The sequence below is a fragment of the Rattus norvegicus genome, chromosome 7 (genome assembly GCF_036323735.1).
Source record: "Rattus norvegicus strain BN/NHsdMcwi chromosome 7, GRCr8, whole genome shotgun sequence".
Taxonomy (NCBI): Eukaryota; Metazoa; Chordata; class Mammalia; order Rodentia; family Muridae; genus Rattus; species Rattus norvegicus.
This window is the reverse complement of record NC_086025.1, coordinates 87,674,948-87,689,964: the sequence shown is the minus strand read 5'-3', so window position 1 is coordinate 87,689,964 and position 15,017 is coordinate 87,674,948. Positions and strand designations below refer to the sequence as shown.

Genomic DNA, 15,017 nt, shown 5'->3' with positions numbered 1-15,017 from the left:
TAGTGTGGGAAAATGGACAAGGGACAAGAGAAATGGTCAAGCTGAAAAGTTTTTAGAAACACACAAGATTGTACTGAGTGTATTATTGGGAAGGGGGTCAGGAAAATGCTACTCTTCTTTCTGTATCCCCAGGCAGGACACTCTTCCTGCTTAGGTGGTTCACAGCATGTATAACGTAATACTGAGAAACACCGAACGCTCTATTGTTAGCAGTCATGTGCTATCGCAAGCACTCCAGGAAGTAGCCCTTGCTACTAGGATAGTTTCAGAGATTCTGTTTCTGTTTCAATCTGTGTCTGTTCTTCTGGCATGGCTTGCTCAGCTCTCCTCTTTTCTCCTTCTGTCTGATGGACCAGCTTTACTCCATTTTAAGATTAAAAGCCATCTAGTGTTGAGGTCAAAATAAGTTCATACTCCTGTTTCTGTAAAACTTGGATTTGACCAGGTATTGACCCATTTTCTGGAATTTGACATACTCCACACATTATACCCTGACTGCCCTCTGCCCTGATAAGATGTTCTGAAAAATAATTTTGAAATGTTCTCCTCAGTTCCTACATAACAAAAAACCTTGGAAACCTCCTAGCCCTGTGGTATTTTTTCATATGTTTGATGCTATTTTCTTCAGAGAGATAGCCTTACGTGACAGAAAATAAAACTTTCCTAATTTGACCAAAGAGTAATTTGAGTAATGATCCTTACTCCCAATAGGTGGGATTAACACCTACTTTTAGCAAAGTCCCCTTTCCTACTGAAACCACACACATATAATTGAATCTGTGCAGTGAAATTAAAAATATTGGAATCTGAGAGGATACTCAATATTTTGAGAGGTTTTTGGACTGTGATATTTTGCTTGACCCAAGGTATATCTTGCTGAGGAATATAGTGCTGAAAGACCAGATTGATAGATATGAAACAGGGCAAAGCACTGAATATGTTTACCATTCTTGATGAATTTCATTGATGTCTTAAGACGAGCAACACTAATATCCAGTTGTCCAACCACTTTCCGGTATCTGCCACAGTCGCAGATGGTACCTTGTAAACAATGACAAAACTATCAGTTCATGTTGAAGCACAGCATGACCTGCTGGAGAGGACCATTTCTCTATTCTCAGTGTTTCCTATCATTTGTTAGTTTGGTTACATATCTCTATGAATCGCTACATGTTTAAACAAGGGTTTATTGTTAAATAATTTATTATTTTCTCTTAAAAAATCATAAACATTTCCTTAAGAAATGTTTGGAACTGAGGTGGGGACTAGAGAGATGGCTCAGTGGATAAGATACTCACTGCTCCTTCAGAGGACCCAGGTTCAAATCCCACCACCCACGTGGCAGACCACAACTGTTTGTAACTTCAAAATATGACACCCTCACACAGACATACATGCAGGCAGAACACCAGTGCACATAAAAAAATGTACATTAAAAAATAAGTGTTTGGAATGATTTAAAAGAAAAAACAACTGTAAATGAGGGTTTATAAGGGATGAATGAGATGAACTGCTGCTCAGAAACTCGAGCCACTTGGCATTTTTGTTACGTGTGACATGGCATGCTCAGTTTCAGGAGAAACTTTTACAGCTTCCTCCGAATGTATCTGCAGCCAGGCCTCTCTTCTGTTACTGCATTATTCACGAGCTTACACAGGTCTCCCAAGATAGAGGAAACTTTTCATGATTCAACCACATGTTAACTCTGATTATCCATGTAAGGTATAGCTGTCCAGTTTCAAAGCCCATGTTTAAATACTGTGAATAGAGACAGTTTAGATTTTAAAAGGCAGTTTACTGGTTAAGTATTCTTTTTTGACATTTCTATTTTATTAGATATTTTTATTTTCATTTCAAATGTTATTCCCTTCCCCCATTTCCCAGACATAAGCTTCCTAACCCACCCCCCTTCTTTTCTTCTATAATGGTGTTCCCCCTCCCCAACCATTTCCCATTCTCACCTCTCCCTGACATTCCTCTGCACTGAGGGTGTTCAGCTTTGGCAGGACCAAGGGCTTCTCCTCCCATTGGTGCCCAACAAGGCCATCTTCTGCTACACATGCACCTGGAGCTATGGGTCTGTCCATATGTAGTCGTTGGGTAGTGGTTTAGTCCCTGGGAGCTCAGGTTGGTCTGTATTGTTGTTCTTATGGGGTTGACAGCCCCTTCAGCTGAAGAATCCTTTCTCTAATTCCTCCAATGGGGACCCATTTCTCAGTTCAATGGTTTTCTGCTAGCATTAGCATTGCCGGCTAAGCCTCTGAGGAGACAGCTATATTAGGCTCCTATCACTATGCTTTTCTTGGCTTCATAGATATTATCTAGTTTTGGTGGCTGTATATATATATATATATATATATATATATATGGGCTGTATACTCAGGTGGGGCAGGCTCTGGATGGCCATTCCTTTAGTCCCTGCTCTGAACTTTGTCTCCATATCCCTGCCTTTGAATATTTTTGTTCCTCCTTTTAAGAAGGACTGAAATTTGTTCTGCAGCTGACTTTGCTCTTCCAGATTTCTACCTGCCTTGTGTTGTAGTGAGGAGAAGCAGAATCAAAGTAAATGGTGGTAAATTCAAATGTCTCTCTTTTGTTTCTGTTTAATGATTGCTGCTTATAGTGTTCCACTTCTTTATTGCTTGGAAGTATGAAAAGTTAAACTGATTTTATTATGCAAATGGAAAAATATCTAATGCTTTAATTAATCCATTACACAGATAAACACAGGAAATATCTGGCAGTTCTTTGAATGAGTCTTCACTAAACCACTGTGAATAGAAACAATGGGAAATTTCCCTAATAGCTTACTTTCCTTCCTTATATCAAACATCACAGCTGAGTCCTCTAAGGACTCCTCCATCTTATGAAGGGCAGGCATTGTAGCCAGGTAACTTAAAAAGACCAGCACTGGAGGCCAACCTCGTCCAGCATTTGGCTCAGATGCTCTCCAATCAAAGCATGGCTGCTGATGCGGTTTCTGGTGTGGACTTTTCCTCTTGGTTCCAGAGACTGAGCTCTACTCCCTGATGTGCTGGGCTTGCTTCTCACCATGAGCACGACAGGGTTGGAATGTGCCCTTATTCCCTTCGCCAGGGCTTGGAAAGTCACCAGTGTGCAGACTGGAAAGGTCTCTTTTTCCATGTCCTCTAGTTCATGGAAATAAGGTTGAATTCATGGAAAGGGGTGTCTCTCTCTCTCTCTCTCTCTCTCTCTCTCTCTCTCTTCAACATGTAGTTTTGAGCTGAACACATTTGGAGTGTTGTCAGAATCAACAAAAACAAAATAAGCGTGTCGTTCATACCTGCCTTGCCTTTTTCTCCAGGTACCCCAAGCAGACCTTTCTCTCCTTTGTCACCTAAATAGAAACAAGAAAAGATCACAATAAATAAATAACAGTGAGTTGTTTCAAGCTGATAACATTCTATCCCTCCAAAACCAAAGGAAACAGACTCCAAATTTTATTCTCATCATCTCCAACTAATATTCCTTGGCTTTTTACCCTGGTTTGCTTTGGGTTGTTCACAAGCATAAGTAATCAGATAAGCCATGATTTATTTAAATTGATCATTAAAATTCCTGCAGGATATATAAAGAACCTTAGAATTAGTGATCCTTGTCTTGATGATAATATGGCCTTCACCTTAGTAACAATGCCAATACAATGAGCAGAGGGGTTTAATTTTAAAAATACAATTGCTTTGCAAATCTGTATCCACTAATTAACACTCTGAGCTGTCTCTAGTTACTGTCTTCCAGGTTATTCTATGTGGCTTTGACCTTGGCAAACCAAACCAAACCAAACCAAACAAACAAAGCATAAAACAGAAAAAAAATAGTTTTTTTCAAATGACTTCAACAAACATTTGCTATTTATTTTGTACAGCTAGGTTCTTGGAGAAATACACAGAAGGACAAGATTAAACTTCTGATTTAAAGCATTTACAATCTTTGGAAGGACATAACACATGCAAATATCTGCTCTGAAGAGTCATATCACATTAGACTGAAATGTCAACCTTAGTAATTTTTCTTTTTGTTCTTCTTCCTGTGGGGTCATTATATTACTCAGTCAGAGGCCTCCAAAAATAATTCTCAATGAAACAGGGCTTTTGAAACAGGGAGAAAGAAATTTTAAAAAAGGTTCTTTTTTTAAAACTTCAAAATGACTCTTGAATCCCACATCAGACACAGTAATTGAAAGGAAAGGCTTTTGATTTCTAGGAGAACGTATTTGGCTGAGGTACTTGAGGATCAAAAGAGAAGATACTGAGCAGGGTGAAGTAAGGTTTCTTGCAATAAAGATGACTTGGCAATATAAGAAACAATTGTGAAGGATAAACACAGCCTGGAGGTCACCCACATTGAAAGAGTAGGAGGCAGTCCTACCTGCAGGTGAACTAAGGGAAGGCAGGAAGTTGGACATATAATCCAATAGGTTCTGCATGATGTCATCTCTCACAAGGCCACTGAAAATCCTGCAAATTTACAGTGTCCTCTGTAAATTTCCTCTGTCATTTGCTCTGAGGGTGTCATTCTGCTGACACTCTCTGTCTTAGACAATCTCTGCTGAGTGCTTCTCACTAAGAGATTCTAATATGTTGAAGAAAGCGTTTTTAATGGGATCCCATAGATTTCCCATGCCTCTCTAAACTGATCTGTGTGGACAGTTTCTTTATAGTGATGTCACACATGCAGGTGTTTGGCTGACAGAAGGAAAAAGGCCCTTGACAAAGATGGTTGTAAGTCACTAGATAGGTGCTGGGAATTGAACCTGGGTTTAATGGAAGAGCAGCCAATACTCTTAAACACCGACCCATCTCTCCAGCCCATGTGGTCTTTTTGCAAAACAATGAAGTGCTAAAATGTTTATAAACTAAACGGAAATAAAAACAAGAATGAAGCAAAAATGAGTGGTATAAAAGAAAACATAATTATGAATCTAGAATGTTAAAATATCCTTGGATATATTGCTTACTTAGTTGAGAAAAGGATGGCCAATGAGAAACACCCAACCTTCTTTTGCATCTCCATGAAACTGAGATTATGTGGCTACTGAAGTGGTGAAATACTTAACAGTGGCTAAGGAGAGTGACACTATCAGGCAGACAGGTAAAATCCAGTAGTGCTGAATTTTAGGTTTGCAAAGGAAACAGAGTCTAACACAGAACACTGAATAGCGTACCGAGGAGGTGAAAGAATGCTGGTGGAACCACAGAGAAGGCCCTGAAAGCCTCAGTGAGGCCTACAAATACCACAGCTGACATATCACAAAAAAACACGTTATGCTACATACTAGCAAAGTACAAACAATGGTCTCTGGAGAAGGACCTGCCTGTCTTCACATCTTTCTCAGTAGTTTGTAGAGCATCCATTCTGAAAGTTATTCATGCCTCAAGCCTCTGAGGTAGGTGAAGAAGATATTATACTTGTATATCTCTAAACCTTGACTGACTAAACCTTCCTCTGATTAAGCCAGTGATCCTTCTGAGGGTCAGAATAGACTTACAATGCAGGTAGAGGCAACATGGACTCAGACAATTCAGGCAAACCAGATGCCTATCATGGGTTGTGAAGTATGACAAAGTCAGTGGGGGAACATTTATGGAGGAGTATTGGCGGAAGTCTGTATCTAGGCAACCATAATCTCAAGGGAATTCTGCTAACCAAGAAAAACCCTATAAAATGAAGAATAGGGAAACAAAAAATTTTTATAGCAAAGGAAAGAATTCTCACGAAAGCCACTCCCTCAAACAGATGAGCAGAGTTCAATATGTGAGCAGAATAAATATGCAAATGAGCCAACGTGACTCCTCCACACTGCAATGCCAGCAGAACCAAGACTGAAGACACTGAGTGGATTGAAGTGTGAGCAACGATGAACACAAAAGCCTAGTTTTAAAAATTATTCCATATCTCAAAGAAAGTTCAATCAACAGATCAACAAAGTATGGACAACAAATTCAGAAAGTGGATAAAAAAATTGAGCAAGGAAATTGAGATTTTGCAATACAGAACACAAAAAGTCCAAGTTCAGTTTCCAGCACCCATGTTGGGCACCTTACAATCATCCATAAATATGGCTCCATGGATCACGATGGCCTCTCAGTATCTTCACAGATGTGATAGCAAGTATTTAACGATATATTACAAATCCCGTGAGTAAATAACTTCCCCCAAATACTTTTATTGCCAGCAAAATTATCTTTTATAAATCATCAGAGAATAAAGACATTTCAAGATTAAAAAGAAAAAGAAAAAGATCTCCCATGCTCATGGATTGGTAGGATTAACAGTAAAAATGGCCATCCTACCAGTAGCAATCTACATTTTCAATGCAATCCCCACAAAAATCCCAACACAATTCTTCACAGATACAGAAAGAGCAATTCTCAATTTCATATGGGAAAACAAAAAACTCATGATAGTAAAAACAATTCTTAACAATAAAAGAACTTCTGTGGGAATCACCATCCCTGATTTCAAGCTATATGACAGAACAATAGTAATAAAAATTGCATGGTATCAGTACAGCGACAGACGGGTTGATCAATGGAATAGAATTGAAGACCCAGAAATAAATGCACACACTTATGAACATTTGATATTTGACAAAGAAACCCAAAACATATAATGCTGAAAAGAAAGCATCTTCAATAAATGGTGCTGGTCTAACTGGCAGTTGGTATGTAGCAAAATGAAAATAGATCTATATTTATCCTCTTGCACAAAGCTCAAGTCCAAATGGATCTAGGACCTTAACACAAAACTAGATACTCTGAATCTAATAGAAGAGAAGGTTGGAAAGAGCACCAAACTCATTGGCACAGGGGGGAATTTCCTGAACAAGCCAGCAATGGTTTAGACTCTAAGATCAACAATCAATAAATGGGACCTCATGACCGTGAGATTCCACCTTACATAAATCAGATGGCTGTGATCAAAAGCTCAGGTGACAGCACATGTCGGTGAGGATGTGGAAAAAGAGGAACACTTCTCCATTGCTGGTGGGACTGTAAACCACCACTCTGGAAATCAATCTGGCAGTTCCTTAGAAAACTGGAAATAGATCTACCTAAAGACCCAGGTATGTACTCAAAAGATGTCCTACCATACTATAAGGACACACGCTCCACTATGTTCATTGAAGCCTTATTTGCAATAGCCAGAAGCTGGAAACAAGTTATATGTCCCTGAAATGAAGAATGGATACAGAAAATAATGGTTCATTTACACAATGGAGTACTATTCAGCTACAAGAACATCATTAGTTTTGCAGGCAAATGGATGGAACTAGAAAATATCATCCTGAATGAGGTAACTCAGACCCAAAGGGACATGCATGGTATGTACTCACTAATAAGTAGACATTAACCAAAAAGTACAGAATACCTAGGATACAACCCACAGACCTTAAGAAGTCTAATAAACGGAAAGGCCCCAGTGAGGATGCTTCAATCTCACTTAGAAGTGGGAAGAAAATAATCAGGGGAGGCAGAGGGAGGAAGGTACCTGGGTGGGAGAGGGGAAAAGGGAAAAAGGATCAGATATGGGGGGATGGCAGGGAGAAAAGCCCAGATGGCCAGCAGAACGAATGAAGATATACCTCAGAGGGGAGGGGGGAGATAGGAGACACTCTAGAAAATACCAGAGACCTGAGTGATGAGAGATTCTCAGGACTCAAAGAAAGAGACATTAGCTAAAGTGCCCAACATTGGGGAGAGGGAACTTGAAGAGTCCACCTCCAGTAGGAAACCAAGGCCTCAAGTTAAGGCTTGTGGTTACCAACACACAGTCAAATTTTCTGACCCAGAATTATTCCTGTCTAAAAGACCTTCAGGGACAAAAGTGAAAAAGAGACTGAAGAATCCATCCCAGTGACCAGCCCAACTTGGGATCCATCTCATGGGAGTGCAGTAAAGCCTGACACTACTACTAATGCTATGTTATGCTTACTAACAGGAGCCTAATATGGTTGTCCTCTGAGAGGGGCCCAACCAGCATCTGACTGAGGCACAGATACTTACACCTAACCACTGATCTGAAGTAGTAGACCCCTATGATTGAATTAGGAGAGAAATAGAAGAAGTTGAAGAGGAGGATGACTTTATAGGAAGACCAACAGTCTCAACTAATCCAGACCCCTGGGAGCTTCTGGACACTGAGACACCAACCAGGCAGCAAACACAAGCTTGTCAGAGGCCCCTAACACAGATATAGCAGAGTCTGGCCTGGTTTGGCCTCAGTGGGTGAAGATGTGCCTGATCCTGGAGATACTTGAAGCTCCAAGGAGGGGAGAAGCTTGGTTGCAGAGAGAATCCTCTAGGAGACAGGAGAGGAGAGGAGGAATGGGATAAGGAACTGTGGGAGGGGGGTCTGGGAGGTGGGCAACTGCTGGATTGTAAAAAAAAAGAATGTATGAATTGGGAAAAAGTTCATGCTGAATAAAGGGCCTGGATTATTATCTGCAGCTTTGACATCCATTGCAAAACTTGGATGTTTCTGCCAGGAATAAAAAAGGTCCATATTTACTTTGGAAGAAGGATTGGCTTTTAAGGAAATAAAAATACATGAGAGAAGAAGAATATTGACATCATGATGTACTAACATTTCAAAATAAAACAAAAGCCTGGTAGGTGGTCAGAACAGTGAAAGACCCTTGTGAATCACAGCAAAAAAGGTTACAAGGCAGCACCATCCTGGTCTGATTTTTTTGTGGGACATAGTTTCTTGAATTGATATGTGGCTTTTTCTGTTCTGAGAAGCTGTAATTCCTGTGGTCAATTTTTAATGTTTTGACATGAAGTTCTTTCCTTTTGTGACAAATTGGAAGACACAGCCATGAAGGGGAATGTCCACATGTTCGAATAATGTGCTTGCTGTTTCATGGACAGGCTGCTGAATTTCCTTGTCTGTATTTTTATGTCTTAAATGGGAATAATGGTACCTAAGATGATAAGTCATTAGGAAAGTAAATGAAACAATCCCACCTCTCAATGGAATTCTCACTGGTCTCCACTCAGAGGATGCTGAGCCAACCTGAGCTCAGAATAAAGCATTCAAGCTACATCCTTCACTTGCTTACCGAAGATTTGGGCTCAGTATATCTATCTTTCCTAATTATGATTTCTACTCACCCACGATACCTTATTTGGACCTGTGAGTGGGAATATGCCAATAACAAGTGACGTAAGTAAAGAATTAGAGGTCACATTCAGTGGAACAAAAGAAATCAGAATGCTTTCAGCTTGAAAAAGATTATTGGCCTGAAGTAAAGACATTTACTTTGCTATGAGATTGAATTTACCTATACTAAATCATTCTTATTCCTTATTCTTAAAATGAAATATTGACATCTAGAAAGCTACCTTAACCACGCAGGTGACAGCATTAAGGTCAGCCTACAGAGAAAGTCAAGATTAATCCAAGCCAGTGAAAAACTTAGGGGGCCGTGGCCAAATGAGGTCAATAAATTTCCAAGAACTGATTAAAAATGAGATTAATCCAGGTAAGCCAAAATACTGCGTCTCCATTTTTCTTAAGATATGCTCATAAGTTTTTATGGCACATCAATAGAGGGGAAGAAAATCTTGGCAGCCAATGATAGAACAGGTAGTGTAGAAAAGTGGTTCTTCGAAGAAAAGAGTGAAAATTTAGGCTACCTTGTAAGAAATAGTATGTTTTGACTTTCAGTTTTTACTATGCCCATGTATACTCATGAATCCCTATATGTGGGTAAACATGTGTGCGTGTGTTTCTGTGTATGATACCCGGAGTTTGTCCTACCTAGGCAAGCTTGCTAGCACTCAGCTATATCCACAGCCAAGTTTTCAGTATTCTTAGTACAGCAAATTATTAGAATGCTTTTACGGTGTTATAGGCATAAAGGTAAAATTACAGTCCTCAGGTAGTTTTTATGTGAACACACACATGCATGTGCACATGCACACACACATTTTGTAGATATATGTGTATTTATGTACGTGAATATGATTCATGTAGACCTGTATATTTAGGCATGCATGCCTGTGAATATGTGTGCTTGCAGAAGCCAGAGAAGGACATTAAATGTCCTGTTCTACCATGCATGCTTTGCCTTATCTTTTTTTTCTCTTTTGTTTTTTCATCTTTATTAACTTGGGTATTTCTTATTTACATTTTGATTGTTATTCTCTTTCCCGGTTTCCAGGCCAACATCCCCCTAACCCCTGCCCCTCCCCCTCTATGGGTGTTCCCCTCCCCATCCTCCCCCCATTACCACCCTCACCCCAACAATCACATTCACTGGGGGGTTCAGTCTTGGCAGGACTAAGGGCTTCCTCTTCCACTGGTGCTCTTACTAGGCTATTCATTGCTACCTATGAGGTTGGAGCCCAGGGTCAGTCCATGTATATTCTTTAGGTAGTGGCCTGGAAGCTCTGGTTGGTTGGCATTGTTGTTCATAAGGGGTCTCGAGCCCCTTCAAGCTCTTCCAGTTCTTTCTCTGATTCCTTCAACGGGGTTCCTATTCTCAGTTCAGTGGTTTGCTGCTGGCATTCGCCTCTGTATTTGCTGTATTCTGGCTGTGTCTCTCAGGAGAGATCTACATCCGGCTCCTGTTGGCCTGCACTTCTTTGCTTCATCCATCTTATTTAGTTTGGTGGCTGTATATGCATGCCTTATCGTTTTAGACTGGGTCTTTCACTAGACCTGGAACCTTAATGGTGACCAGCAAGTTCCAGCGATCCTCCTGCCTCTACTTCCCCTTCCCATTACCATGATGCTGGGATTACAGGTGCCTGTTGCTACACATCTTTAAAATTGGTCTTTAGGGTTTGGTCACATGCCCTTGGTTTGCTCAGCAAGTATTTTTACCTACCATGTTATCTCACCAGCCTCTTGTTTATATGTTTTAAGTCAACAGATCCGATAAATATTTTACTTATATCTTTCCCCCTGTGGTGATTTGAATAGGAATGGCATCCATAGACTCATGTGTTTGAATGCTTGGCCCATAGGAAATGGAGTCCATTAGGAGTAATGGCCTTGTTGAAGGAAGTGTGCCCTTCTAGAGGAAGTCTGTCACTGTGGTGGTGGGTTTTGAGGTCTCAGAAGCTCAAGAGAGTTCATCTTGTGCTGCCTGCAGATCCAGATGTAGAACTCTCTGCCCCTTCTCCAGTACCGTGTCTGTTTGCATGATTCCTACCATGATGATAATGGACCAAACTTCTGAAACTGTAAGCCTGCCCCACTTAAGTGTTAGACTTTATAAGGGTAGCTGTAGTCATGGTATGTCTTCAAGGCAATAGAAACCCTAATTAAGACACACCAAGAAAGCAATATTCTACAGTGACAAATAAAAAAATCAAGCATACCAGGAGGACAGTGATAGAGGTATACTCTGGGTAGTGCATCTCTGAGCAATAAAGGAAAAGTGGGAATTGACAAGAAGGAGAAATTTTAGTTAACCCATTATTTCCAAATATAATTATTCAACATTTCTGGAATATATCCACTTTGGGACTTAGCTAGTCAAACAAAAATATTTACTACTCTCCCTTTCCTCTGTCACCTATTACCTAGTTCCTTAAATTGTGGTTTATGACCACATTTGGGGCTGAATAAGTAAATGTGTGTGTTCTGAGAAACTTGGAAATGGTAAAAAGCTTTTGAAAATATCACGAGAAAAGCCAATTCAAAATTACTCATATAATGAATTTGAGGTGTCTGTGACAACACTTACCCATATTGCATCTGTGGCTTCACTGCAGCCTTGGTTCTGAGCATACAGCATGCACACTTTGTACAGTGTGTTACCACAGCACACATCAAAGTCAAGAGGATTGTACTATGAGTTTTAGTGCTTTTATTGTATACACAAAGTTATATAGGCATAATATTCATAAACATACTAGAAAGCAAAGACCATGTTTTCCTATTGTCATCCATTAGCAGGCAAAGCTCATTCAGTATAGCTCTCGATTCTATAGTCTCACAAGATGTGATATTTCTTTTTTTTTTTACATTTTATTTTTTTTATTAACATGAGTATTTCTTATATACATTTCGAGTGTTATTCCCTTTCCCGGTATCCGGGCAAACATCCCCCTCCCCCCTCCCCTTCCTTATGGGTGTTCCCCTCCCAACCCTCCCCCCATTGCCGCCCTCCCCCCACCAGTCTAGTTCACTGGGGGTTCAGTCTTAGCAGGACCCAGGGCTTCCACTTCCACTGGTGCTCTTACTAGGATATTCATTGCTACCTATGAGGTCAGAGTCCAGGGTCAGTCCATGTATAGTCTTTAGGTAGTGGCTTAGTCCCTGGAAGCTCTGGTTGCTTGGCATTGTTGTACATATGGGGTCTCGAGCCCCTTCAAGCTCTTCCAGTTCTTTCTCTGATTCCTTCAACGGGGGTCCCGTTCTCAGTTCAGTGGTTTGCTGCTGGCATTCGCCTCTGTATTTGCTGTATTCTGGCTGTGTCTCTCAGGAGCGATCTACATCCGGCTCCTGTCGGTCTGCACTTCTTTGCTTCATCCATCTTGTCTAATTGGGTGGCTAAATATGTATGGGCCACATGTGGGGCAGGCTCTGAATGGGTGTTCCTTCTGTGTCTGTTTTAATCTTTGCCTCTCTCTTCCCTGCCAAGGGTATTCTTGTTCCCCTTTTAAAGAAGGAGTGAAGCATTCACATTTTGATCATCCGTCTTGAGTTTCATTTGTTCTAGGCATCTAGGGTAATTCAAGCATTTGGGCTAATAGCCACTTATCAATGAATGCATACCATGTATGTCTTTCTGTGATTGGGTTAGCTCACTCAGGATGATATTTTCCAGTTCCAACCATTTGCCTACGAATTTCATAAACTCGTTGTTTTTGATAGCTGAGTAATATTCCATTGTGTAGATGTACCACATTTTCTGTATCCATTCCTCTGTTGAAGGGCATCTGGGTTCTTTCCAGCTTCTGGCTATTATAAATAAGGTTGCAATGAACATAGTGGAGCACGTGTCTCTTTTATATGTTGAGGCATCTTTTGGGTATATGCCCAAGAGAGGTATGGCTGGATCCTCAGGCAGATCAATGTCCAATTTTCTGAGGAACCTCCAGACTGATTTCCAGAATGGTTTTACCAGTCTGCAATCCCACCAACAATGGAGGAGTGTTCCTCTTTCTCCACATCCTCGCCAGCATCTGCTGTCACCTGAGTTTTTGATCTTAGCCATTCTCACTGGTGTGAGGTGAAATCTCAGGGTTGTTTTGATTTGCATTTCCCTTATGACTAAAGATGTTGAACATTTCTTTAGGTGTTTCTCAGCCATTCGGCATTCCTCAGCTGTGAATTCTTTGTTTAGCTCTGAACCCCATTTTTTAATAGGATTATTTGTCTCCCTGCGGTCTAACTTCTTGCGTTCTTTATATATTTTGGATATAAGGCCTCTATCTGTTGTAGGATTGGTAAAGATCTTTTCCCAATCTGTTGGTTGCCGTTTTGTCCTAACCACAGTGTCCTTTGCCTTACAGAAGCTTTGCAGTTTTATGAGATCCCATTTGTCGATTCTTGATCTTAGAGCGTAAGCCATTGGTGTAGTTTAGGAAATTTTTTCCAGTGCCCATGTGTTCCAGATGCTTCCCTAGTTTTTCTTCTATTAGTTTGAGTGTGTCTGGTTTGATGTGGAGGTCCTTGATCCACTTGGACTTAAGCTATGTACAGGGTGATAAGCATGGACGATCTGCATTCTTCTACATGTTGACCTCCAGTTGAACCAGCACCATTTGCTGAAAAAGCTATCTTTTTTCCATTTGATGCTTTTGGCTCCTTTGTCAAAAATCAAGTGCCCATAGGTGTGTGAGTTCATTTCTGGGTCTTCAATTCTATTCCACTGGTCTATCTGTCTGTCTCTGTACCAATACCATGCAGTTTTTATCACTATTGCTCTGTAATACTGCTTGAGTTCAGGGATAGTGGTTCCCCCTGAAGTCCTTTTATTGTTGAGGATAGTTTTAGCTATCCTGGGTTTTTTGTTATTCCAGATGAATTTGCAAATTGTTCGGTCTAACTCTTTGAAGAATTGGATTGGTATTTTGATGGGGATTGCATTGAATCTGCAGATCGCTTTTGGTAGAATGGCCATTTTTACTATATTAATCCTGCCAATCCATGAGCCTGGGAGATCTTTCCATCTTCTGAGGTCTTCTTCAATTTCTTTCTTCAGAGTCTTGAAGTTCTTATTGTACAGATCTTTTACTTGCTTGTTTAAAGTCACACCGAGGTACTTTATATTATTTGGATCTATTATGAAGGGTGTCGTTTCCCTAATTTCTTTCTCAGCTTGTTTCTCTTTTGTGTAGAGGAAGGCTACTGATTTATTTGAGTTAATTTTATACCCAGCCACTTTGCTGAAGTTGTTTATCAGCTTTCGTAGTTCTCTGGTGGAACTTTTGGGATCACTTAAATACACTATCATATCATCTGCAAATAGTGATATTTTGACTTCTTCTTTTCCGATCTGTATCCCCTTGACCTCCTTTTGTTGTCTGATTGCTCTGGCTAGAACTTCAAGAACTATATTGAATAAGTAGGGAGAGAGTGGGCAGCCTTGTCTAGTCCCTGATTTTAGTGGGATTGCTTCAAGTTTCTCTCCATTTAGTTTAATGTTAGCAACTGGTTTGCTGTATATGGCTTTTACTATGTTTAGGTATGGGCCTTGAATTCCTATTCTTTCCAGGACTTTTATCATGAAGGGGTGTTGAATTTTGTCAAATGCTTTCTCAGCGTCTAATGAAATGATCATGTGGTTTTGTTCTTTCAGTTTGTTTATATAGTGGATCACATTGATGGTTTTCCGTATATTAAACCATCCCTGCATGCCTGGGATGAAGCCTACTTGGTCATGGTGGATGATTGTTTTGATGTGCTCTTGGATTCGGTTTGCCAGAATTTTGTTCAGTATTTTTGCGTCGATATCCATAAGGGAAATTGGTCTGAAGTTCTCTTTCTTTGTTGTGCCTTTGTGTGGTTTAGGTATAAGAGTAATTGTGGCT

At 40.3% G+C, this 15,017-nt stretch overlaps 1 protein-coding gene across 2 annotated transcripts in view; it reads right to left on the bottom strand.

Moving 5' to 3' along the window:
* Colec10 (collectin subfamily member 10) overlaps positions 1-15,017 on the bottom strand; it is a 60,780-nt gene that overhangs the window by 5,501 nt on the left and 40,262 nt on the right. For both annotated transcript variants that reach the window (NM_001130541.1, XM_039078785.2), the window contains exons 4-5: positions 3,305-3,358; positions 946-1,041 (exon numbers count right to left, since the gene is read on the bottom strand). In NM_001130541.1, coding sequence (NP_001124013.1) covers positions 946-1,041; positions 3,305-3,358 — 150 coding nt within the window. The remainder of the gene's footprint in view (positions 1-945; positions 1,042-3,304; positions 3,359-15,017) is intronic.